At 51.5% G+C, this 27,362-nt stretch overlaps 1 protein-coding gene across 3 annotated transcripts in view; it reads right to left on the reverse strand.

Moving 5' to 3' along the window:
- ASTN1 (astrotactin 1) overlaps positions 1–27,362 on the reverse strand; it is a 67,539-nt gene that overhangs the window by 27,316 nt on the left and 12,861 nt on the right. For all 3 annotated transcript variants that reach the window (XM_014943520.1, XM_014943519.1, XM_014943518.1), the window contains exons 2-8: positions 16,078–16,265; positions 11,848–12,241; positions 10,549–10,695; positions 9,964–10,071; positions 8,722–8,871; positions 7,949–8,116; positions 7,663–7,747 (exon numbers count right to left, since the gene is read on the reverse strand). In XM_014943520.1, coding sequence (XP_014799006.1) covers positions 7,663–7,747; positions 7,949–8,116; positions 8,722–8,871; positions 9,964–10,071; positions 10,549–10,695; positions 11,848–12,241; positions 16,078–16,265 — 1,240 coding nt within the window. The remainder of the gene's footprint in view (positions 1–7,662; positions 7,748–7,948; positions 8,117–8,721; positions 8,872–9,963; positions 10,072–10,548; positions 10,696–11,847; positions 12,242–16,077; positions 16,266–27,362) is intronic.

The following is a 27,362-nucleotide window of genomic DNA, read 5'->3' on the forward strand; positions in this document are numbered from 1 at the left end:
CCCCTAAACACACAACAACAACAACCAAACCAAAACCATCACCCACCCACACAACATCCCACCACAAACCAATAATCTTGGGCACTAGAGCATGCCCTGAAGAGCCATGTCTACACGTTTCTTAAATACCTCCAGGGATGGTGACTCCACCACCTCCCTGGGCAGTCCATTCCAATGCCTGACAACCCTTTCAGTAAAGAAATGTTTCCTAATATCCAACCTGAACTTCCTCTGGTGCAACTTGAAGCCATTACCCCTTGTCCTATCGTCTGTAACTTGGAAGAAGAGACCAACCCCTGCCTCTCTACAGCCTCCTTTCAGGTACTTGTACAGAGCGATAAGGTCTCCCCTCAGTCTCCTCTTCCCCAGACTGAACACCCCCAGCTCCCTCAGCCTCTCCTCGTAAGACCTGTGCTCCAGACCCCTCACCAGCTTCGTTGCCCTGTTAAAAGGAAGGTTCAGCCTTTAGCTATGTGCCTATGTGATAGGGGACAACCACTGCTGCCAGGCACCACTGAGCCTGCAAGGGAGCCTTCGGCAGGGAAGCCCTGGGATGGTCTCCATGTAAGACCTCCAGCTCAACAAGAGTCACTTCTGCATCCTCATCTCTGGAGGAAGCTCTCCAGGAGCCCAGCACCAACATTTCCACCCACAGACCCTTGCTGACTCGTGCCTTCTGCTGCAGAGGACGGGGTGCGATCTCCTCCCCCAGGCACACCTCACCTCCTCCATCCCTACCTCACCTCCTCCATCCCTGCCTTTTCATCCCTGTGCTTCTGCTGCCGTTTCACACCCTCCTTCCTCTCCCGTGCACACAAGCACAAGCCCCAACGGCTGTCTCCCTCCCTGCTTCCTGTTGTCACTGGAGGCACCTCGCTGCTCTGATTTTTGTTGCTCTTGGCAGGTATTTTGGTTGCACGGTCTTCAGAGCTCACAAAGGAAAGCGGGACTGATCAGAGGCAGCTCTGTGCCTGATTAGGCTGGATTAAATGGGCCAGAAATGACAGGTCTCAGGTCCCTGCAAGCCTTGGCACTCAGGTAGGCATCTGAAACAACAGAACGGGGGATCACCAGGGCCGCTGAGAACCAGCAAACTCTCCTCACTCAGTCAGCAAGTTCCCACAGCCAAAGTGTTGCCAATGCATCCCCAGGATGATCTTCAGGTCTGTTTGCTTTTTCCAGCTGGGCCATCAGCTAGACTTTGCTCCCCATCCAGGTCTGAGCAGAAGGTCTCAAAACACCAGCTAAGGCCTCCAGAACCTGCTTCTTCTGGCGATGCTCTGACCCACCCCAAAAAAACCCAGGCCACACTCGAATTGTAGCCCCAAGGGGATGAAACCAGACTGACTTCCAGCATCAAGAACAGTGCTCCTCTCAGTTCTCACTCCCTGCAAAGCTCTTCTGGGCAAGATGGGTTGAACAAGGAATCAAAGCCTGGTGCTCACAGGATATGGCCATGATGAGGAAACCCAGAGCAGCTGGTTTGAGGGGAGCTGACAGAGAGGTCAGAGGAGCTGCAGGAGAGAGTCTGCACTCAGAAGGCACTGAGACGTCACTGCACATGAGCATGGCTGGAATGCTGCTGAAGGAGAAGGTGGTTGGCTGCTACACACTGAAATATAGAATCATAGAATGGTTAGGGTTGGCTGCAGGAGAGAGTCTCTGAGAAGTGACTGAGAAGTGGCTGGAATGCTGCTGAAGGAGAAGGTGGTTGGCTGCCACACACTGAAATATGTGACCTGCTGTCTGGTTCCCCGACCCAAAATGGTCCTGGGGACTTCCACTCAAAGGGTGGCACAAGGGCAGCCGTTCTGAAGCAAAGCACCAGCCCCAAGCATGGGCTGGAATTCAGCAGCACCACATCCCTTCGTTGATGGCTCAGGAGTTCAAGCCCAGGGTGAGCAGCTCAGAAGCTCATTCCTGCAGCCCCACACACCCCTCCTGCAGCCCCAGGACCTACTCCCCCATGATGGGGGACCCCTGAAGACCCAGCGCTGCTCCGATTGCAAGCAGAGAGCAGATGCAACACGAGCACTGAGCTGCTAACTTCTCCCGCTGTCAACACCCGTTCTGTCTCCTCCCCAACTTCGTTTTGCTCTGCAACAGCTTTGCCTGGGCTTCAGCTGCCGATGCCTCTCCCCTTCCTACCTCCCCACCCCCTGCCATCCCTTCCAAGCAGCTCTTTATTAAAAATGCTAATGCCGGCACTTTCTCCCTGGTCTGCCCGTAAATCTGCAAATGGTCCTGGGGGCTTCCACTCAGAGGGTGGCACAAGGGCAGCCATTCTGAAGCAAAGCACCAGCCCCAAGCGTGGACTGGAAGTCAGCAGCACAGACCAAGGTGCTCACCACCTCCCTTCGCTGATGGCTCAGGAGTTCAAGCCCAGGGTGAGCAGCTCAGAAGCTCATTCCTGCAGCCCCACACACCCCTCCTGCAGCCCCAGGACCTACTCCCCCATGATGGGGGACCCCTGAAGACCCAGCGCTGCTCCGATTGCAAGCAGAGAGCAGATGCAACACGAGCACTGAGCTGCTAACTTCTCCCGCTGTCAACACCCGTTCTGTCTCCTCCCCAACTTCGTTTTGCTCTGCAACAGCTTTGCCTGGGCTTCAGCTGCCGATGCCTCTCCCCTTCCTACCTCCCCACCCCCTGCCATCCCTTCCAAGCAGCTCTTTATTAAAAATGCTAATGCCGGCACTTTCTCCCTGGTCTGCCCGTAAATCTGCAAGGAGAATGGGGCGGGAGGAGGAGGCGGATGGGTGGTTTGGTGAAAGGATCTGAAAGAAAGAGGAGCTTTTTATCTGGCCGTCCTTCAGGCTCGCAAAGCCGAGGCACACACAGCAGGGGAGAGAGAGAAGCAGAGGGTGGGAGGGGGGGGGAAGACAGAAAAAGGGATGGGGGAAAAAAAAAAAGAGAAAAAGAAGGTAAAAAAAAATACTTTAAGCAGGAAAAAAATGCTGTCCTTGTCACTTCAGCGTGTCCCCAGCTCCTCTGTGGGGTGGGGAGTGGATGGTGCATGGGGATGGGACAGGGGGATCAAGTGCATGGCCAGGGAGGGGGATAACTGAGTGAAGAAGAGGCACCACCGAGAGGGAAAAGGAAGCGGGTGAGCAGGACACAGGCTGTTGCACTAATTTGGGTCCTGTGCTGGAAAAAATGGCTGTGAGGTTGTGGGGTGGAGAAACGGGCAACGTGCCCTGCGTGGGAGAGGGGCTAGGGCGGCCCCTCCTTGCCAAATGCTAGAAGAGGATGAGAGCACCCAGCAAGACATGATCACAAAATTGCCTTAAACTGGCCTAAAACCTCCCCACGCTGGGGCGAAGCCCATTACAAGTTGAAAGGGCACATTGTTAAAGACCCCTTAAATGCAGAGCATCTTAAATCTCATCGGGGCGTCTGAAAAGAGTGTGTGGGCAAGAACAGCACGTGGGGATGGGAAAGCCATGGGCCATCGTGTGATGGTCTAAGAGCTGAGATGAAGAAGTGCAAAAGCGAGCAGGTAGCAGTTCGTTGACTAAAGGCAGAATGAGCTGATTTGACTTTTGGTGGAGTCATACCCACGAAGTAACCGCAGGAATTTGGTTTGATGAGCACAGACGAGGTAGGGTTGGTTGGATTGCTGGAAACTGCATCCTACCCAGGAAACGTTAGAATAAGAGCCGAAAAGCAGCTAATTAACAATGCATATCAAAGTAGGAAGGCAGACTGTGAACACACAAACAGCAGCAGCCAGATTTGTTTAAAACAGCTGAAGAGCAGCACAAAAAAAAAAAAAAAAAAAAGCAGCTGATCAAATATATATGCTACCCGTGATCAAAAAGATCTTATTTTTTAAAAAACTGATGAAGATTTAGGCACCGGATGCGTTGGGTAAAAGATGTACCGCAGAGGCACGGATCTCAGCATGGTACCCAAAACACACACAACACACAAAGCCTCGCTGCCATCACCAATAAAGTTCAAAGAGGAGCTCGCCCTCCTGAGCGAAATTAGATGCTGCTGAGTGAACAGACACCGAGTCAACCCACAATCACTGTGAATAAAACCCAACCAACGGCAAACCCATCTAATCCAAAGGGTTGAAACGCCACCCCGGGGAAACAAAAGAGGTCGTAGATAGACCACATCGCTCCCAAGCAGGCCGAGGGGATTTGGCAGAGTCCCCGTGTCCTGCTTTGCTGACTTCCCCTTCTCTAAGAGCCAACGTGGCTTCTCTGGGGACTGACTCGCTGCCTGGCTTGTGCATGGCTGTGGTACATCGCTCCAATTTTGCAAGGGTTATCAGCATATTAGATAAACAATGATCAGAAATGAGTCAGGGACAGTTGATCTCGCCGTGGGACTGGGGGAGACAGCAGAGGATTTGCAGACCTCTCGTTCAGATGAGGCTGTGGGCAAGTTAGGCTAGAGCTGGGAGTGAGCTGATGAATCACAGAATCTTCTAGGTTGGAAGGGACCTCAAAGATCATCTTGTCCAACCATCAACCTAACTGACAAAAATAGACACCCACACAACAAACAAGGAGCATCATCACTAAACCATACCTCCCAGCACTTCATCAACCCGTCTTTTGAACACCTCCAGGGATGGTGCCTCAACCGCCTCCCTGGGCAGCCCATTCCAATGCCTGAGAACCCTTTCAGTGAAAAAATTTTTCCTAATATCCAGCCTGAACCTCCCCTGGTGTAACTTGAGGCCATTTCCTCTTGTCCTGTCGCCTGTGACTTGAGAAAAGAGACCGACCCCCATCATGAACGTGACAAAAGGCAGCGTGGTCTGGCAGCTCAACCTTCACCCCCCAAAACCAGAGATACCAGGTTTATGTTAGAAGTTATTGAGTTCAATGCGCTACAGTAAGATGTTTCTGCTGGACCAAGAGAATTGGCCTCCCCAGACATGACCCTGTGGAGGCCAAGGGTTCACAGGGAACACCTTGGACAGGTAGAAGAGACCTCCAGCATCACAAGTCCTTGCAGGCAGAGCTGCACCAAGCAGCACCTGGGTATCAGGAACAGATCGCAGCGCAGGAAAAAAATCCTCATTAAATACCAAGCTGGCCTCAGCATCACGATGCTTAGTGTGGACAGGCTTTCAAAACCCCCTGTAAAGCTTGGAAGCTGCAGGCAGGGATGGTTAAGGGTGGTTTCGGCTGCTACCATTTTCTGTAACAAAAATTGGATAAGTTCAAGGCAGTAACATAAAATGACCCTGGTTTCAAAAAGCTCGAGAGAGGAGCTCTCAAAGGGCAGTGTTGAAAAAGCCCCGACACTGCAAGTGTTAGAGCCTCTCAAAAGCCCAGAGAAGGGCAGAAGGGCTTTGACAGCCCCACTATGGTCTAAGGCTGTGGGGAAAAAGAGATCTGCTAGGTTTCTCTGCCCCAAACAGAAAAGTATGTTGGAAATGCTGTGTATAATTTATCATAGCCAACTTTGGTATATAAGAAGAGACCCAAGATAACATGTATCCTGGCCAGGTGTGAACACCATTGCAGGAGTAAAGGCAGAGACTCAAACATGAGGAAGCAGAAGGCTCCTGTGGGGCCATTGAGATGGAGCTGGGTCAGAAAAGTGCCCCCAAATTCCCCAGAGGAATGAAGTGGGTCCTGAGCACCTTTTGGGTTGGCATTGCTGATGCTAAAGCTTGGTCTGGAGCTGTGAACAGGACCAGAGGGCTGCAGGGATGGATTTGTCCTTCCTGCCTTGGCTTCCCTCATGCTTTTTACTGTCTATATTTTTTAACCAATTCAGTTGAAAGCTGCTCTCTCTTTAGATGCTGGAGCAGCTAGATCAGGAAGAAGCTAGAGAAGAGCAATGCGCGTGGGAGGAAGAGAGTGAAGCTGCAGTCTCACATCCAGGAGGAGCAAAGGAAAACCAGGGCAGAAGGAAGCAAATGCTTCTCCACCTGTCCTTATCAATTTTTATTACCTGCCTCAATGGACAAAGTCATTTGTCTTCTTGCTTTTTGCAAGGTGGTGGGTCCAGCACACTGCTGGTGGCTCTGACTGAGGCACAGGCTGGCATCAAAGCCTGCGTGGCTCTTATCAACCCACTGTGAGACAGTCCTAAATTCAAACACATCCCAAAATGGGCAAGTCCCTGGCAGGGGGAATACCCACTCCCATGCCCAGTCCCCATCATTCTGTGCCTCTTATGACATGGGCACAGAGGAGATCTTGGAGTCACCATCCCTGGCTGTGTTTAAGGGCCGTTTAGATGCAGGCACATGGTGTAGGGGAGGACTTTGTAGAGTAGGATAGATGGTTGGACTCGATGATCCCAAGGGTCTCTTCCAACCTAGACCATTCTATGATTCTATGATTCTATGAGATGGGGACATCCCTGTCGGACACTGGTCCCTTGGGGAAGAAGAGGGCAGGGAGCTGTGTTTCTGCCTGTATTTCCCCACCCCGGCAGTGGTCCCTCACAGTGGTTTGGGGACCCTGACCACAACACTCAGCATGTCCCCAGTATGTCTCACGAGTGTTCCCCTGTCCCCAGCCTGGCTCAGAGCACCCACAAGGATAACCACCCTTACCTCCCGCAGCCACACTGGGTTTAATTGCTAAATCGCTTTTAAAATGAAAAAAAAAAAAAAACCACCCAAAAACGGAGAGGAGACTGGAGACAGAGTAGCAGTGCTCTCCCCAGACCCCAGTTCAAAGGGACACACAGAGGCAGCACCCTGTGGCTGCCATCCTCGGGCACAGCAGCACAGCGGGGGTGCTGCCAAGCCCAGCCTTTGATGATCTTCTCTTCCCACTGTGAAGACTAATGACTTCAGAGAGGACATCCTGCCACACGTGGGGACACCGACACCACAGATCCAGCTGTGGTACAATGAGGGGAAGGGAGGAAAAAGGAGGGTTGGAGGTGCTGGCGCACATGGGGTCTCTAGTTTTGGGGGTGTCTTGGCTTTCTGGACGCTACCTCCGGCCACCCCTGGAAGTCCCCATCTGCACATCAGAGACCCATGAGCATTAAGAACCAGATGGAGCCCCCCCCCGAGGGCCACAGAGAGATGGGAATGTCTGGGAACCTCCACCAAATGGCTGCAGAAACATCAGAAAAATTTCCCTTTGGACTTCCAGGGGTGTAAAGCTTGTGGAGCAGACAACAACCGCTCTGTTCCCTCAGGCCACGGCACAGAAGCACCTAATTTGCCCAATTTTCTATGGGGTGTCCCCACCCTGCAGCCTCCCTCCTCCGCTGGGGATGGCAGCACAACCTCAGCCCTCCTCCCAACACCTCACACCCCCAAACTGAAAACCCCACGAAGTGCAGGATGACGAGGAGAGTCCCCACAAGGAGAAGAAGTGCACCTTTGGTCCTCCCCAGGAGGTGATTACTCTGAAACCAAACAACAGCCTCTTCTACATCACCTCTGGTTATTTCCAAGAATTGAATTCCTTACCTCCTGCAGATCTGCTGCAGAGCCCAGCCACGGGCTGACCTTATAATTGACTGAGATGTCACCAACTCTTCTTGCCCAAGAGCCTTTGTCACAGCCCTACTAGGCCGCTGCTGAAGCCCAGCAACCCGTGTAAGGACAGCCCGAGCCTGGGCACGCTGTGGCAGGCACACTTACCCCTGGTTTGTTCCCCACTCGTTACGGATGCAGAGGTGCTTATGCACGGAGGACAACCCAAGCCTGGGCACACTTACCCCTGGTTTGTTCCCCACTCGTTACGGATGCAGAGGTGCTTATGCACGGGGTCCTTCATGTAGCCTTCGTAGCAGAGACACTCACCTACAGAGAGAGGGGGTGACATGAGGGACATGGGAGGAGAAGGCTTTCCACATGTCGAACCCAGCCTACAGCCACCCAGGGCAGCTGGCAGCTCCGTTCTCACATGTGGAAGAAGGTGAGAAAGCATCTTCCCACCAAAGCTGGGTTGAGCAGGCAGGTTGAGCAGGCTCCCAAACCCACCCCAACCACCTGGCCACCTACCAGTCTCAGGGTCACACTGGTGCTCACAGGGGTCGAGGAGGCGCCGGGCGCAGAGGTCCAGGGCCCAGGGCCCGCTGGAGTTTTGCTGGGAGAAGAGGACCACCTGCGCCGGGTTCAGCCAGTCGCTGGCATCCAGCTGGCTCCCCTCCAGAAGAATGAATCGGCTCCCTGCCACCAAGAGGGGAGTCAGTGGCAGTGACCTGCTGCTGTCCCCTCCATCCCTGTGATGGATCCCTCCATCCCATGTCCTTCACCCTGAGATGGTGCCCTCTGTCCTGCAACAGCCCTCTCTATTCCACAATGAACTCCTATGTCCCGTGCCCATCCCCTTTACCTTGTGATGGTCCCTTCCATCCTGTGCCTGTCTCCATCCCATGATAGCCCCCTCCATCCTGTGCCTGTCCCCTCTGTCCCACAGTGGTCACCTCCATCCCGCATCTGTCTCCTCAGTCCCACACCTCACCCTCTGTCCTGTGCTGGTGTCCTCCAACTCATGACAATCACCTCCATCCCACGATGGCCCTCTCCGTCCTGTGCCCATGCCCTCCATCCCACACCCATCCCCCCTCCATCCTGCAATAACGATCTCCATCTTGTGCCTGTCCCCTCTCTCCTGTGCCCATCCCCTTCATCCTGTGTCCTGCACTGGTACCCTCCATGCCATACCTGTCCCACCTCTGTCTTCTCCATCATTCCCTCCTCCTCTCCATTATAGCTCGCAGAGCAGGGCAGGAGAGGGGAGGATGGTGGGGGCAGGACTACAGGACACTCACCGTCAGCGATGAGATGCTCGGGGACATGGAGGGTGATCTTGACAACAAGGGGGCAGCTCATGTGGGAGGAGCACACCAAGCTGATGACACAGCTCGTCACACTGATGAGGGTCAGTGTGGTCTTGTTCACGGGGCTTCGGGGGGAGCCTACTGCGAAACACAAAAGCACAGTCAAACCTGAGACCCCAAGGGATCCAGGAAGATCTTGGGGGTGCAGCCAGAGGGTCTCGGGGTGCAGAGACCCTGCTCAGCTCCCTGGAAATCCAGCATCAATCCAATCAAGTGGAGTTGCTTTGGATTTTCAAGAGCATGAAGCATCCTCAGCCGCAGCAGCCTTTCTATCCTGCCTGGGGTCACCCCAAGCACCCACAGCCCAGGCTCTCCTGCACCCCTGCACTGCCTCACACTGAGGCCTTTGCAGCAGCAGGACTTTAAAGCAGAGCAGAGTTATTGAGGAGAAGAAAGCTAAATGCAATATCCATTTCTTCTCGGCACTTCTCTTGGGTTAATTTTGCCATGACAACAGCCTCCTGGATGCCTTTGAAAAAGCACCAGAGAGCCCTAACTGTTCAAGGCACACAGGTCTTTGACTTTTTATCTCTTAGCTGAAGAAGCTGAGCAGAAAAAGCTGGCTGGGTAGGGGGGGGCTGAGCTATATCCCATGGAGACAAAGCCTGAACTGGCCTCCCAGCAGCCAGCATGGGCACTGGGGGTGAAGGAGACAGCTCTGAGGACCACCACTCCCAGAAACACAAGGCACCAGCCAAAGAAGGAGGGAAAACAGACAGAAACTGTCCTCCTCAGAGAGGAAACCTCCCAGAGGGATGGTGCAGGGCAGTAGGGAGAGACCCCTGCCCAGGGACCAAGCCTGTCTCCACCCTCCAACACACATCCAGCTCATACGTGTATGGTGCCAGAGTGAACCCACAGCAGCTCCGTGCTGAGCAGCGGCACAGAAGCTCATGGACCAGCCTTTGAAGCCTATTACTCATTAATACACACTAGAGCCTGGCAGAAGCCTTCAGCAAAAAATCAGAATACATTTCATCCTCTGCTGAGAAACTCCACCGGAGAGTAGCGGCAACCTGCTGCGGGACCAGGGACTGGCTCCTGCCCCCAGCAGCCCGGATCATGCCTGAGTTTCCACCTTTTGCAGATGGAAAGTCCCTGAACGTGGAAAGTAGACAGCACACAAGGCAAGAGGGGCCACAGCTCGCTGCCCACCTCCACGCCTGCACCCACCTCGGCTGCGCCTCCGGCTCCGCGAGGGGTCCGTGTAGAAGGTCAGTTGGGGATCGGTGTCCGCCTCTGTCCCCGAGTCCCCCTCGGGATTCAGAAATGCTGAGCCGGCTGCAGGGGACACCGAGTGTGGTCACAGCAGGGCTGGCACCGTGCCACCCCACGCTGCTGCATCCTACATCCCCCCCTTGAAGGCAAGCATTGCCTTGAAGACTAGGAGCCCTGGCTACAGGGCACGGCAGGGACAGCATTTTCTCCCCTTCCCACCACGCACAGCCATGCCTCCTGCCACAGCTCTCAGGAGCTGGTACCCAGGAGTAAGGCAATCTTGCAACTTTTCCCCATGGCTGTGACAGTATCATAAAATATTTACCATGGCCAACACCCTCTGCATCTTTGCAACCAACCAACCAACCCAACATCATTGGCATCCTTGCAGATACCACTTTTTCTGCTTCCTCCCACCCAAACTCTCCTTTCCATGCTCTTGCCCAATGCTGGTCCCGTTTCTCCATCCCAGGAGAGGACAAGTTGCTGGAGTGTGTGTGGAAACTCAGAGCACCCTGTCCACCCTGGGGAACCCTTTACCTCGTGCTTTGTTGTTGATGCGCTTGCGCTGGCTGCTGGAGGTGTGGGACAGCAGTGTGGCCTGCTGGTGGTTCGAGTCCACGGGACTGGTGGCGATGATGTTGTCCTTGTACTTGTTCATCAGGGACAGCTTGGCGTTATCGCTCCCTGAGCAAGGAAGAATTGAAGGCAAAATCTTTCAGGGACAAAGACTTAAAAAAAGAAAGGGGGGTGAGAAGGAGAGAGATTTCCTTGGATACACCTCCAGCATCTGCATGAGGTGACCAGGGTGCCATGGCCAATGGGCTGAGTTGCTCCAAATGCACATTCATGAGCTCCTCGAAGCCTGAAGGGGACTAGCACCTCCACAAAGCTAGCCAAAAGCTGAGTTTTAACATTCAGCCTCTCAGGGCACTTCTGCATACCCAGGTCTGTAAAGAAAATCCCTGGAGAGCTTTAGGAACCACACCATGGTCCTCCCAAACTATGTCTCTGTTCAGAAGACTCCAGTTGGATGGCTCAGTTGGTAATATGGCCAACAAGCAAGTGTGTTACAAGCCTCGAAGAACCTCTGCTGGTGATCAGAAGACAGTGTTAACTCTGAACCATACTGATGGCAAGTATAGTTTTGCTACTAGAAACCTCAGCTGAAAAAGACACCAGAAATTCTGGAATATAAAAGGGAATTTTGGGGATCACCACGAGGCAGCTCGGAGGGGACACCATTCTGGTTCTGCAACAGGGCACAAGAATCACAGAATCTTCTAGGTTGGAAGGGACCTTAAAGATCATCTTGTCCACCCGTCAACCTAACTGACAAAAATAGACACCCACACAACAAACAAGAAGCATCACCATCACTAAACCATACCTCCCAGCACTACATCAACCCGTCTTTTGAACACCTCCAGGGATGGTGCCTCAACCACCTCCCTGGGCAGCCCATTCCAATGGCTGATGACCCTTTCAGTGAAAAAATTTTTCCTAATATCCAGCCTGAACCTCCCCTGGTGTAACTTGAGGCCATTTCCTCTTGTCCTGTCGCCTGTGACTTGAGAGAAGAGACCAACCCCCACCTCTCTACACCCTCTACAAGAACTGCAGCCCTTCCCCTCAAAGTTTCACCCTGCGTTGTCCCAGCCATGTCCCGCTCAGCAGGGACCACTCTCTGCTGGCTGGAAGGTCTCCCAGCAATGGAAGCGCCTTCAGAGTGCCACCAACACCCCAGAGAAACAGGAAAAATGCTCAAGGGGAAACACGGATAGAATGATGGAGAAAAGACAAGTTTGGAGAGGACCCAAAACCCTGTCCTAGCCCCACCTGGTGTGAGGTCCATGCTGGCCTTCTCATTGCAGCCCTGCAGCGAGTCCAGGGTGCGGGTGACCTGGCTGGCGAAGTCCTCCCCACCGTTCATGCACTCGCGCTGGAGGTGGTGCCGCAGGTCGGTGATGTCGTACTCGTAGCCGTCCAGGATGGGGGTCTCGCGGATGCTGAGGGTCCCGCTGGAGTTGTGGCCCTGCACGCGGGCGTTGCGCAGGCTCTCCCGCCCGTGGCCCCCGATCAGCACCGAGGGGATGTAGTGGATCTCGTTGGCCGCCTCGGCGCTGGCGCTCTTCTGGGGCTGCGGCACCCGGCGCCGCTTGCACCACCGCCGGCGGGTGTAGAGGATCATCACCAGGCAGAGGATGGACAGCAGCAGGGCAATCATCCCTCCCTGGTGGGCACAAATGAAAGGGGGGCTCAGATGGTGACCAGCACCAGCCACCCTTGGGGATGCAAACACCCCAGGGATGCTCCAGGATGGCCAAAGCAAAGACCTCTTATCTTAAGAGGGTTAAGGCACCTTATCTTAAGAGGGTGCCCGGTGTTGGCCAAGTGCTCCCGGCTGAAGCCTGCCTCAAGGTGGACTGGCTTTGAAGTCACCACCAAGGCATAAAAAAAAACCAACAGAATCACAGAATCTTCTAGGTTGGAAGGCATAAAAAAAACCCAACAGAATCACAGAATCTTCTAGGTTGGAAGGGACCTCAAAGATCATCTTGTCCAACCGTCAACCTAACTGACAAAAATAGACACCCACACAACAAACAAGGAGCATCATCACTAAACCATACCTCCCAGCACTACATCAACCCGTCTTTTGAACACCTCCAGGGATGGTGCCTCAACCACCTCCCTGGGCAGCCCATTCCAGTGTCTGATAACCCTTTCAGTGAAAAAATTTTCCCTAATATCCAGCCTGAACCTCCCCTGGTGCAACTTGAGGCCATTTCCTCTTGTCCTGTCGCCTGTGACTTGAGAAAAGAGACCAACCCCCATCTCTCTACACCCTCCTTTCAGGTAGTTGTAGAGAGCAATAAGGTCTCCCCTCAGCCTCCTCTTCTCCAGGCTGAACAACCCCAGTTCCCTCAGCCTCTCCTCATAAGACTTATTCTCCAGACCCCTCACCATCTTTGTTGCCCTTCTCTGGACCCGCTCCAGCACCTCAATGTCTTTTTTATGGTAGGGGGCCCAAAACTGGACACAGTACTCAAGGTGAGGCCTCACCAGTGCCGAGTACAGGGGGACAATCACCTCTCGGGCCCTACTCACCACGCTGTTCCTGATACAGGCCAGGATGCTGTTGGCTTTCTTGGCCACCTGGGCACACTGCAGCAACAACCCAGCAGCATTTAAAAGCAGAGCGTGTTTTGTTTCACTCTCCCACAACACGTCTTTGGAACAGATTTATGCCAGGCAAACGCTCCTACGGGCAACTTTTCCTGACCCATTTCCAACCGGTTTCAGTGCTGTCACTCTCGATCTTGGGAGGTTTTCCCCGGGTATCCTGCAGAAACTGCAGCACGTGTTAAAGAAGATCAAAGCTTGAGACAGCCGGATGGCTGGAGAATTGTTTGGGGAACACCTGAGCAAAGAGACCAAAAAAGCTCCTGCCCCATGGGGACGGACCCCAAAACTGCACCCAGCCCTGCCACCTTGTCACTGTCCCCAAGGTCACCCTCCTTGTAGAGACATCGTCACTGCACCCAGATAGAGTCGGTGAGATGAAAGCCCAAGTTGGCCCTTTACAAACAAAATAATAATAATAATAATAATAATAATAATAATAATAATAATAATAATAATAATAATATAATAAATCAGCATGTGGAGCCAGCTAAGAGCTCTGTGTCCATCCGTGGCCCTGGTCCCCCTCCTCTTTTCTATGCAATAGGTGATCTTGATAAAATAAAATAATAGTAATAATCTGCTCCATTAGGACAAAACATTAAGGGAATTATTGAATGAGAAGTAGAAGAGGCAGCTGGAAAAGGAGCTCTAATGGCCATTACGGTTTAATCCTCTTTCATTCCCAAGATAATGGAGCTGTGATGCACCCTCCCAGCCTCCTTCCAAACTTTTTTTGAGAAAAAAAAAAAAAAAGGAGGAAAAAACTAAAGAAACTCCAGTGATTAAGGAGACAAGCAGTCCACAGAGGAAGGGGGGGCCGGCTGGCACATGGCGTCTCTCTGGCCAGGAGCCTGCAGCCGTGAGGACAGGAAATCTCTTGCCAGGGCTGAAAACTGGCACGGGATTCGTGTCTGGCCATGCTCAACCTGAGTTTTTTAGTGGTAAAGTCTGGGCCCGATTCTCTGCCACGTTCAAATCCCTTTGAGTTCCTCTGATCTGTAAATAAGTGGGGACTATCCCTAGAGGTGGCCTCCATCCTCCATTTGGGGATGTTATGGCTCTCCATCACCCCTAGGAAGGAGATGGGGTGATGAGGAGGTGGGAGTAATACCAGGGAATTCCTGGTTTTCCTCTCCTGTATGCACATTACATCCCCCAAACCCCAGAGAGCTCTGCCATACACCTGTGCTGGTAAATAAGGGTGACCACACTGGAGCTTGAGTCGTCAGGTGGACGCCCATTTGCATTAGCTGTGGGTTCTCAAAAAAGACCTGTTATTTAATTAAAACTGAATTTCTTCTGCCATGATATCCTGAGAGCCCAAACTATCCCCGAGGAAAGCAGCATGCGGCCACTTGAGATTTCAAGAGGCTCTGAAAAGGAGGATAAAAACCAGCGCTGGAGTCCCCTTCCACCCACTGCTCACTGGAGGAGGTCACCTCAGACCCCTGGTTCCACTCCATGGGAGCACAGAAATCCTGTTCTGCCTTCATCCCCCAACCCCAACCTCCCTCCCCCGGCACTCAAACAGCGGCTGTGATTTGAGGCCTGCGCTTCTCGCCCGCTCCACGTGCCGACCGCTGTCACAGTGCATCCAGTCCCTCGCTCACACTTCTCTTGGCAACCACACGAAAGGAATGAATGAAAGAAAGGAAAGAAAGAAAGAAAATCAGCCTTGAAAACTCTACGCCATCCCGACTCCTGGCACAAAAGCCAGCCTCTATTTGTCAGGGCGTAAGGATGCCGCTGGAGCAGAGCTGAGAGTGATGGGGGAAAAAAGGGGGGAGAGAGAGGAGACAATCTGTATTTACGCATTTTGGTATGAGAGCGATGAGTTGCAGACATCGTTTTCATCAGCTCAATAACAAACCTTTCTTCAGGCACTCTTCTCTCCATCTTGGTATTCAGCAGTGCCTATGAAACCCAAGACCACGGTGGCAGAGTGGGGCCACCCTCTCTCAAGGTGATGCACCCTCTTAGGAGCAGCTGAGAATGGACAATAAAAAAAAAAAAAAAAAGGAAACCCTCCAAAATGTTTTTTGGGAGTGGCTTTGCCAGTGATTTTTTTTTTTTTTTTCTCGAGACTAATCAAGCACAAATGATGGAGGAGAAACCTGGCCTGGGGCTGCAATCTGGAAGAGCTATTGACGCTCTCATTAGGGTAGGCACCATTAAACAGCCTGTTTGCAGCCTCGGCAACACATTGTCTCCAGCTAATTATCTTCCAGTGGCACAAAAATTGTCAGATTCTTCAGATTTCTTCCAGTGTAAAAAAAAAAAAAACAAAACAAAAAACCCAACAAAACAAAAAAACAACCCCACAGATCCACCTCCAACACACAGATCTCTGTCTCGCCCTCCTTTCTCTGCCATCAAAACCTCACCCCCGTGTTTGTGCAGGGAGGATGAGAGTCTCCACGCATGGGATGCTCTCTCCTACTGCACGCTGCGAAACCACAGCCACGGGGCTGCCAAGCTGATAAAAGCAGAGGTGACAGTGGCCAGTGGCACCGTGACACCCGCCGCGCACTGGAACGACGGGCACCGGGCACCAATCACCAGGCAAAGGGCTCTGGACAAAGTTAATGTGAATGAACCTCGGGTTAAGGTGGTTGAGACCTTCAAAGACCAGCACTTCCCAGGAATAAAGGCAGCCCTGCAAATGTATTTGCAAAGTGATGCAAACCAAGGGGAGGAATTAAAACAGCCCGATGGTAAAGCACCCTGCCTCCAACATCTTAACCAGCTTGCAAAAGTGAGCTCAGCTCCCCATCCAAGGACATCTGGAGCCAGATAGGGAAATATATGGCTTTTCAAAAGCCCTTATATTCTCTACAGGTTTCTGAACACCTAAACAAGGGCTGCCTTCCCATCACATACCATGACGGAGATGTGGAGGATCCTCAGCTCTTCCTCTGCCGATTCAGTCTGGGGCTCCTCTGTGGGGTCAAAGCCAGGCAGGTTGGGTGCCCCGTCTTGGTGGTGGATGTGGAAGAGCAACGTGCCGTTCTCCAGCCACTGCTGCCGCCAGCGCACCAGCGGGATGTCATCCGTGTTGCCCGAGATCTCTGCAAAAGCACAGATGGTCACGCAGGAAATGGGAAGGAGAAGGGTGATGGGGGACATTCACCTCTTCCCAAAAAGATGGATGGAGGGACCAAGGATCACACACCAGCAAGATCCCTCCAGCCCCACCCCTGCCAGCACCATGGCTGCCCCTACATTACACACAACCTGAAGGGTTAAAGCAGAGTGAAAACATATTTCTGGATAAAAACCAGATGTGGGCCCCTCCAAAAATCCAAATGTGGTACAGGGCCTGAGCACTTGCTGACAGATTCTTGGGGCCAGAGCTGGGGAGCCTGGCAGCATCCTTCCAGCCCTATTTCGGATGGTTTTCACCCACGTGCTTCATGTTAAACACAGCTCCAGCCGTGGGGAGCAGAGGATATAGGACAATTTCTCAGCAGCACTAATGGGATCATTGGGACCACGTAGCAAATTATTACAGGCAAAAATATTTCCCATCCCTTGTGAATGGAGAAATATGCATGTGGCTGCGATGGAACCTTCAGCTCTGGCTCTGATTGAGGTTCATTCAGAGGTTTTCAGACTTCAAACATTTTTTACAGCTCCCCACACAAGACTCATCCCTGAGATGTGCAGATGTAACTGCAGCTTCTGCCCAAACACCCTGACTTTCCCTAAGTACCTTGAACTTCAGGGTTTGGGGGCAGTGGGACAGATGGACAGAGCCGGGCTGAGGAGCGCCCAAACAGGAGGAGCAGCTGAGGACAGAGACGCGACACATGCGGGAGGACACTAAATGCCAAATCAAACCAAATTCATCTGGATGACTCCAAAATTTCAGGGACATCCTATGGCTGGATCTTAGCAAAAGGGAAGGTGACACCAGCACATCCCCAAGAGAGATGGGCACTGTTTTAACCACTACCTCCATCTCAGACCAGATCTTCTTGATTACCATCTCAGATCACCCTGATCTCAGCCATCAGATTGAGCCTACCGTTTGCCCGCTACTTATTTTTCCTGAAAACATAAGCTTCAGTTGCATCGGTTGGAATTACCATTAAAAATGTGATGAGCTTCCCAGTGAGATGCAGCTTTCCCTCCTGTCTCTGCCCCATGGGAGTGCTCCAGCCAGACCTTCTCACTCATAAAATCATAGAGTCATAGAATTGCCCAGGCCGGAAGGGACCTCCAAAGGTCATCTAGTCCGACCTCCCCGCAGTCAGCAGGGACACCGCAGCTTTCCCTCCTGCCTCTGCCCCATGGAAAAGCTCCAGCCAGACCTTCTCACTCATAGAATCACAGAATTGCCCAGGCTGGAAGGGACCTCCAAAGGCCATCTAGTCCGACCTCCCCGCAGTCAGCAGGGACACCCCCAACTAGACCAGGTTGCCCAGGGCCTCGTCGAGCCTCTCCTTGAATATCTCCAGGGAAGGGGCCTCAACCACCTCCCTGGGCAACCTGTTCCAGTGCTCCACCACCCTCACAGTGAAGAACCCTCTCCTCATCTCCAGTCTAAATCTGTTCCCCTCCAGCTTGAAGCCATTGCCCCTCGTCCTGTCACTGCAGGCCTTTCTAAACAGGCTCTCCCCAGCCTTCCTGTAGGCTCCCTTCAGGTACTGGAAGGCTGCTATTAGGTCTCCCCGGAGCCTCCTCTTCTCCAGGCTGAACAACCCCAGCTCCCTCAGCCTGTCCTCGTAGCAGAGGTGCTCCATCCCCCTGATCATCCTTGTGGCCCTCCTCTGGACCCTCTCCATCAGGTCCATGTCCTTCTTATATTGAGGGCTCCAGACCTGCACACAATACTCCAGGTGAGGTCTCACCAGAGCAAAGTGGCAGAATCACCTCTCTGGACCTGCTGGCAACGCATCTTTTGATGCAGCCCAGGATGCGATTGGCCTTCTGGGCTGCAGCTGCACACTGCCTGCTCATGTCCAGCTTCTCATCCACCAGCACCCCCAAGTCCCTTTCCTCAGGGCTGCTTTCTAATACCTCACCCCCCAGCCTGTACTGATGGTGAGGATTGTTCCGGCCCAGGTGCAGAACCTTGCATTTGCTCTTGTTGAACCTCATGAGGTTCACCTGGGCCCACCTCTCCAGCCTGTCCAGGTCCACTCCATCCCACTTGTAGCTATGCGCTTTGATGGCAACGGGGAAGAGCCGAGGCTCACTTTGCAAATTGTCATCTTTATTTTGCTTGTTTCATGCTGCCTTCCAATGAAAACTGGAATTCAATTACAGTGCCGAAAACCAACATTTTAAATTTTCTGTTAATTAATTTCATTAGGCTGTCTTGAGCGAGCTAGCTAGCTACCGGGGAAGGGGTGGGGGGGCAATCTGCATCAGGAACCAGGTTCATCCTCCCAAACTGATTTGATTAATCAAAAGAAGCATTAGCCGCAGCGAGCGAATTGGCAGATTGTTTCTGCTCAGCATGGGCTGTATTTCTGGCGGTAATCACTGCGCTTCCAGTGTCCCAAGCAGAGGGATGCTGAGCTCTCCTCGACGCCACCGGGAAGCAAAACCGAGAGGAGCTAAAGCATCTAGGAAGCCAGAAGCACTTTTGAAATTCCCTCTAACCGCCGAGCTGCGTGTTTTAGGCACACAGATCCCCTTTGAAAAGCCGGTCCTGGGAGCCGGGAGGGTTTGAAATAGCAGATCTCCTCCTCTCCCACCTGGTCTTTATTCATGGGCTGAAAGGGGAAAACAAGCTTTCCTGCTTTCCCCAACTCCCCACGGCTTCTCAACTTCAAATGAACTAGCTCAAATGGAAGAAAATATTCTCCCCGCACCTGCCTGCTAACGTGAAATTAGGAGTAATTAAAGCAAGAGCTTTTATGCACAACAGGAACTCAACGTACTGACATTTGGAAAAATGTAAATACCAGCATTTGCTCCATTGTAAGGAGTGAAAATAATAGATACTAAGTATATGACATTGTGACATTTAGAAAGCTAGAGTTAAAGATGTTTTCCCCTGATCTGACATATCACTGAAAAAGCAGCACCCTTCAGCTCATTAATATTTGAGGAGGACTCCTTGATGGAAGTTATTTAAATGATTAATAGATTATAGTAAATTTAAGCCTTAAAATAGGTTGTCATAATTTCAAATTTATTTAAACAGGCTTATTTTTAAAATGAAAAATATATTTCGATAAAAAATGGATTCTTGTTTTAAAAAGAGCACAATCCAGCCACGGAGCCCCAGTGCGTTACCCTCTCCCACCTGACATCACGACACGACTCTGAGGCTGCATCACACACAAATCCAAAGCGCTAGAAACAGAGGAAACACCCCAGAAATCAACCCACGTTACCCCAAATTGGTAGGCTATGACCCCTCCACCACAGTGCAGGGCAAGGCTGCTCTGCCACCTCTGGTCCTGCCCTGGGCAAAGCCTCTTGAGGCAGCACCCAGATGAGAGAGCTTTATCCTCGGACCTCCTCCTCCTCTCCTCGAGGGTCTTAGCAACACTCCAGTTGCTCCTATCCCACTCCATTTCTACTTGAATAAATTATAAATATAAATGCTTTTCTGTACGTGTGAAGTTCTCCTGGAGTTTGGTTCGAGCAAGACCAAGACCAAGACCAAGCTTCCTTCCTAACACAGCGTCTCCTTGCTTTCTTATCTCCTTGTCCAACATGTTCCACTTTTACTTTTGTTTTGCTCTCCAAGCAGGCATCTCATCCCCCGGTGGGAGATGCCACAATGACCCATGTAGCCAACTGGGACCATTTATCTCAGTGCCATGGGATTCAGCTCTGCTATGGGGCTGGTGGGTGCCAAACCTGCCAGCCAGTTCATACCGTGGAGCCAAGAGACCCCAGGTGAGGTGGGAAAGTAGGTAGTAAGGCAAAAGAGAAAAAAAGGGCAGGGGGGAGAGGATAATTTCAAGTTCAAAGTTTGAAAGATATTGATGATAGGCCTGGTCCCTGCATGGCTTTCATTAAGTCCTTGGATATGAAGCCATTAGCGCTAGTATTAACTTCTTGCACCTCTGTTAAAAAATAGCCTGCCTGAGTCAGGGGTTAATAACAGTAGGAGACCACTAATTAGGCTATGCCTCGTTCACCTGGTATCAAACGTGGCCCAGGTCCTTCATATCTACAGGAGCAGCAGCCTCCAAAGACCCTGGCTGATGCTTTCAACATAACGGCCGGGGCTGCTCCCCTCCCAGACCATCTGCAAGGGGAGGGAAGGGAAAATGAAAGGTTGTAGAGGATCAAACCGAGGAGAGGAGAAGAAGAAAGTCCAGATGAAGTTGCTGAAGGTGGGTGGGTTTATACCTGCTCCATTATCAATCATCCTGAATAACCCCATTTCCCTGGGGACAGCCATCCAATCCAGAGCAAACCCAGTCCTTCTGGAGGCAACACCTCTGCGTGTCTCAGTTTTGGTAGGCAACACCTCCATTGCAGCCCCATTTTGCATCCAATCCAGAGCAAACCCAGTCCTTCTGGAGGCAACACCTCTGCGTGTCTCAGTTTTGGTAGGCAACACCTCCATTGCAGCCCCATTTTGCATCCGAGCTTGTGCAACATCGAAGTGGCAGCCCACGAGCCCAACACCGGCACGGACCCATTCACATCTCCTCATCCCCCCACCGAGCCTTGGCATAGTGGCAGGAGGGAAAGCACACAGAGAGAGCAACTCTCCTTAAAAAGGCATGCCAACATTTTGATGAAAAAAAAAAAAACGGCAAAACAATTTTCCTTTCCATTTGCAAGCATTTTGCACTAATAGACGCCTCCGATTAGTCAAATGAACTCTGCCATAATGCCAGTCTCTGCAGACTCATTTCATACAGCAGAGCGCAGATTTTGACTTGGACTTATATTTCCTCGTTAACATTTAAACCTGGCTTATTTTCCATCCGGAACCTGACTGTGTTTTTATGAAGTTCCCCATTAGCTAAGGCTTTTGCTCCACGTCTAAACCTCGCACGTCCTTTAAGAGGCTCTAACCCAGCGAAAGCAAGCCCTGGCCTTGCACTCCTCCAAGGGTCTCCAACACCTGAAGTAACTCAGGAGACCTTCCCACCAAGAGCTACTCGCACCCTGTGTTGGGGCCTCAGGACTTGATTCCTTTCAATCCAGATGTCAAAACACACGTCCTGATATTTAACTTGTTCTTACTTCCAAGATTTTAGTGACACATCTTTCACAGGATAATATTCATGTTTTTATGTGCCCATTTAAAAAAAATCACATCCATCACTGACTGTCTCTATTTTATTTGCATTTTTTTTCCCGTCTCAAATCTCAGGTAGGAAAACCAGCTCATTCTGTAGGTCGCTCTGCCTTTTCAAGACAAGCTGGCTTTTCCATAGCAGGAGACACAAACCTCATTTTATCTATTAGGAACCTGCTTCACAGGAGAGGGTGTCCTGGGCTGAATTTCCAAAAGACCCATTGACATGGGAGAACCTAAACGTTCAAGAAAAAAAGCACCTGCTGTGTTTGGAGCCACTCTCTGGCTAGGTCAGGTAGATCACCCCACCACAACGTCTGCACATGGGGCTGGTACACGTGAAGCCATTAGCTGTCATGGCAAGGCTGACAGCTAACCGGGTTTCTCTTTGAAACGTAGGGTGCATTTGCTTTTGGGAAGGTCATCAAGGAGCTCATTTCAAAGCCGTAGCCACTCTTTAGCCTTGAACTGGGATTTTTGTTCTGAATATGCCACCGCCGTAATTTGTCCCTTTCTTTAACAACAAAACCCTCCATCACTCTGGGAGTGACATTGTGCCGCGCGGCCGTTTGCAGAGCGAAGGACACTGATTCATCATTAATGGGTCTGAGTCGACCAGTTTGCTCTGCAGCTGCTGACCTTAAAACACGATGTGCCCCATTGCCCTGCTCTTCCCTGCAGACCCAAGGATACGCCCAACTGCACCTGTGCAACATCGCCTCCGAGGTTATTTGTCCACTGCCTTTGTCAATTTTGATCAAAAAGCTGGGAAAAAACAGTGAGCAGGTTGGGACATTCGCTGGTGTTTGATTTTCACTCCTTTTTTGTCAGCTTGGCCCCATCTACCGTAACCGTGAACTACAGAGGAGGTGTGGGAAGGGAGACAAATCCACCTCCTGGACCAACACTTGGGAGACATGGTCATGTAAAAATAAAAAACCAAAGCCCCACGATAGTTTGCAAAAGCAAAATCAAGAGGATGTGTACCACGACAGTTTGCAAAAGCAAAATCAAGAGGATGTGTGACAACTTATGACATGCGAGGTTGATTTTAAACCCCAGAAAGGAGACCACCTTTGTAATTGATATCCCACCCTTCAATGCCATCACATCTCCTTTTCCAGAGGGAAGCTCGGGTCTCCACAGAAAGAGCCCAAAGCATGGAGCAGCTCTCAATCAGCCATGGAAAATTACTGCTCTAGCTAAATCACCTCCCAGCAAATTGGTGAGATGAAGAGCACAGACCCCTAAGCCCAGATGGTCCTCACCTGTGAGCACAGGAGAGGGACAGCTGCTGAACTCCACCAACACAACAGCTATCGCTCAGAAAGGGTGAGCAAATGGAGGTGCAAAACTTGGCAGAGGAGACACCAATCTCTTAAAAAAGCTCTTGTACATCATGGAAATTATAGACCAGTAAATCCTGCTTCTGGCCAGGAGAGGGACAGCTGCTGAACTCCACCAACACAACAGCTATCGCTCAGAAAGGGTGAGCAAATGGAGGTGCAAAACTTGGCAGAGGAGACACCAATCTCTTAAAAAAGCTCTTGTACATCATGGAAATTATAGACCAGTAAATCCTGCTTCTGCCCTAGACAGTTTGTTAGAGGAACCGGTAGGTGTGCGGGTTAATATGGGTCACTCAACACCATAAGACAGTGGATAAGGGTGATTCAATTCGATGGACTTGTTTCAAAGAGTCCTTGTCAAAATCCACCCTCAAAGTTTCCCACAGCACCAGAGTGGGTTTGGGATAAGAGGGATAGTCCTCTTGAAGCCCACCAGGTGGGTGAGGATTAGGAGGTTAGTTTTCACAATGAAAGGAGGTTACCAAGAAACCCCATGGAGATCTTTGTCAGGACCTCAGCTGCTCAGAAACGCTCTGGAAGAGGAGCCGAATGACAAAGTTGGTCACCAAGGCTAAATTTAGTCTCCGCGAAGTTAAAGCTGCGAAGTGCTGGAGGAAAGTGGGCAAGGAAGTGGGCAGGTGAAATTCAACTTTGGTGAAAGCAAGCTGATCTCGAATCTCGCAAGCAGTATTCAGGTCAGACATCTCGTAACGGAGGAGGCAGAGCTAGGAAGGTTCAGAGGAGGGAGTACAAGGAATAGGAGATGTGTCAACCAGCTTTGTGGAGAGGAGAAACTAACTGCGTTAGGATCCCTCAGCAAAGAAAACAAAGAACTGAGCAGGGAGATGATAAAAGCCTGTAAAATCGTGAAGCCAGTGGAGAAATGGGAAATGCAATGTTTATTCCCTATATCTCACTTTGCAAAAATTAGGAGTGTATAAAGCAACAAAAGGCTGTGTTTCCTCCACCATAAAGTAGGAAAGCACTGAGAAAGGAACCAAAGTCAGGGAAGGCAAAGCCACCAGCAGCTATCAAGCCAGACAGCTAGAGGCAAATACCAGCTCGAGAAATCCCTGCAGCACAGACCTCAGCAGTAGGAAAAGGACCAAGATATATATATGTTTTTAACATTTTTCCTTCATTTTTATCAGCTACTTGCCCCAGTTAGAAACGCTGAGGGACCACAAACCGCACACTGCCCAGTGTCTTGGGGTTGGAAGGTGGCTGCAAAGCCAGCTAGGTGCTACCCAGGCCACCCTTCAAGGATGTGTCCCTTCAGGAGTGGCTGAGACCCTCTGCTCTTCCAGGCACTGCCTTGCCTGGGGAAGGAGACCCCAAGGCAGCTCATCCCCATTGAGACATCCTCAACCAGCAACTCCCTGCCTCCAAACCCTGGACCCTACTGACCCAAGACGCCTGCCAAGATTGCCTTCAGCTCTCCGAGCCAGCCAGCGATTTCCACAGGGAGGCAAAGGGCTATTTATATCCATCGTGGGCTGGCAGGGAAGGTAATGGCCGGCCACTCCAGCCCATCTGCCAGGCACTTAGCAAGACATCGGAGCATATCGTACAGGAGAGGTCAGGCGGTGGTGGGACAGGCGGGGGAAGCGGGGGGGATGCATTACAGCGACGGCATGGACTTCACTTCAAGGGTAAACTTCAGCTTGCTCCTGCAGACTAATTCGTTTAAGTGCTCGCTGCACCAAGGCCAAGAGGTCAGGCAAATTAAACATTATTTTGGCGTCCTCGTGCTCAGCACAGGAAACGAGCACAGCCGCTCGTTCCTCATCTCCTGGGGGCAAAGCCAGGACCTGTCTGTCTTCTGGGACACGGGAGAGATGAGGTGGCCCTCCTAGGAGGTGAAATAGGATCAAAATAACCCTGTCTGCTCTCCTGCCAACAGCAGTGCCAAGAGTTTTTTTCCAAGAGGTGGTCCTCCTCCTCCTCCCACCTCCTCTGGAGGGACCGATGCTGGTCTTGGGGGCAGGACAAATCCTCACAGGTGGCCCCATACCAGGAGGGAGAAGGCAGGCATGGGCTACTGCCAAGTGCAGCCTAAAGTCATAAGTTCTTCAGTGCTTAGTATCTCTTACTTGATGTCAAGCTCCATTTTCAGGTTTGTGGAGAGGCTTTGAAAGATAGTGAGGAGAAGGAATAAAAAAAAAAAAAAAAGAAAAAAAGGAAGGAAGAAAGATGTAGAAGGGGAAAAAGTTGACTGTGCGTCCTGAATTTATCACTCCTGAAAGAAGAGCTTGTCAAGAGGGCCAGAGACCAGCCAGTGCGCGGTGATCAATGGGAGGACTTTTGGGTCTAGTCAAGCTTGTTTCAGATTTACAGGAACTGAATAGAGGCATAAATCTGTCGCTGCCTGACGAAAATGGAGGTAATTAAATCTGCAGGTGTATATAATTGTCATATTGATGATCTATATAAATCAGCAGAGCCAGCACTGGCACAAAGCGCCATGTTGAGCATGGATCCTCCTCATCAGGAGCCATTTGCCCACCTGCCCGGCCAGGGGAGAGGGCTGGTGGGCACAAAACACAGCCTTGGGGACACACATCTCACCCGCACAGACCTGCCCATCACTGCAGCCACCAGAACCCTCTCCTCCAGGACAGATCTCCTATGGATTCCCCCCAAGGGCAACTTAAGCAGCAGGACGCCCTGTCCCTTTCAATGGATACAATTACCCACGGTCTTATCCTGGCTACTGCCAAATTTCCCATTCAAGAGGATGAAGACGGGACCACAAGCAGTCAGACGCCCAACCATGGATGCCATGGGGGGCTCTTTGCAGTGACTTTGAAGCTCTGAGCCCAGGTGCAAGTGGGGCACCGGCTTTAACTTGTGGTGACTTTTTCTTTTTTATTTTATTTTAACCTCTGTTATTTTGGGAACTTTGAAGCCTAAGCTGCTCCGAGGTGGCTGCCTTTGTAGGAAGGACAGAAAGTGCAGAGCAGGGATTTGAAAGAGGGGGAGAAAAAGGGAGGGGAAAAAACGATGCTTCACAGCTGAGGTCTACAGCAGCTCCTTCACCGTTTCTCCTGCACCCCAACAAAACCACCCTGGGAGGCACTCAGGGCACTTTTACCAGCAGCTACAGGATGCAAAGCAACCACTGTGCCTTCCGTTTATCTAACAATGCGACGCAGAGAAACCTCCAAGACCTTTGCAGACCTGCATCCCTTCTCCCACAACTCAACGGGATGCTCCTTAGTCCCCAGCGTGGCTACAGAGCATCCTTTCCACCCTCCGTGGCTCAGCCCAGCTCCTTCCATGAGTGCTGCTGCCATGGGGAACATGTTTCTTCTCGCCATGCCAGGAGGGACAGGAACATGAGGGAAGGATTTCCCACCACCTTTGCCAGCCAGGCCCCCTTGCATGTGCCCATGGGCCAACCCCGCTTCCCGGGTTGAGGGCTATATACGTGCGGCAATTGGATAATTAAAAATTAAGCAAGGGCTTCTGCATTGCAGTCCAAATTATGTAACTCTTGGGTTTCAGCACCCATCAGCTCTAATCCTATTGCACGTCAGTATGGCCCTGCCTGTATTTACCTGCCTGTCTTGTCAGGAAGGGCTTATGCCCTTGGCAGGGGAAAGGAGACACCAATGTCATAAACACAGGCAGAAAGTTCCCTCATATTCACATAGGGGGAAAAAAAAAAACCACCAAACAACGGAGGAAAATCTACTTATTTTCTTAGTCCTGTGCTGAAATCTGGGATTGCAAAAAATAGGGGATGGAGCCAGGATGCTCCAGCCCAACCAAGGGTCACCCTGGCCAGGGCAACAGCCCTGTGACCAGAGAGTTTCTGAATAAGGGGCTGCTGCTGGCTCCTCCTGCATCAAAAGGAAGCAGCATCCCATTTTAGCAAATAAGCAGCATTTCTAGAAGCAAACAAAATTCAATCAAGGTGAGGAGTGAGCTGCAGTTTTGGTATCTCTAGAGTGAAGAGCCCTTATAGACACTGAGAAACAGGTAGCTGCAAACTCCTGCACTTACAGCCACGTCTTTGCTTTATCCCTGCAGGCTCTGGCTGTTGCTGAGAGCGGGGCTTGGAGGGTGAACCTGCCACCTCCTCCCTTCGTTGGCCAGAAACTCACCAAATACACAGCCATAGCCTCTGCAGTGCTATTCTCAGGACACAGATGTGTCTGCCACCCAATGTGAAACCACCCATTAATTCCTGTGATGATTAGCTCCAAAGGGTGCTTTACTGGGGTCTGTGCACGATGGCTTCAGGAAGCAACCAGGGCTGCCACAGCTCACACCCGCACCGAGCAGCTCTGCCCATACTCTCCATCACTGTCCCTAACACCCCTTGGTTTTCGCATGGTCCCTCCAGTTATTTACTACCTCCTGCCATCGTGCCTCTCCTCCCACCTCGTGGTCCTTCCTTTTCTGCCCTCACTCCATCATCCAGACACTTTCCTGGTGCTGGCACAGCTACATTTCACAGGCATGCTGCCTTTCACCCTGTGGCACGTGAAAAGCCCTTCTTCCCTGGCACTGAGCTTTAATTGCAAGAAGGAAGCTGGATCCAGCCCAGGCTGACCACACCACCACCGTTCCATGAGGAGATATGT

This window comes from Calidris pugnax, unplaced genomic scaffold (genome assembly GCF_001431845.1).
Source record: "Calidris pugnax isolate Ruff unplaced genomic scaffold, ASM143184v1 scaffold63, whole genome shotgun sequence".
NCBI lineage: Eukaryota > Metazoa > Chordata > Aves > Charadriiformes > Scolopacidae > Calidris > Calidris pugnax.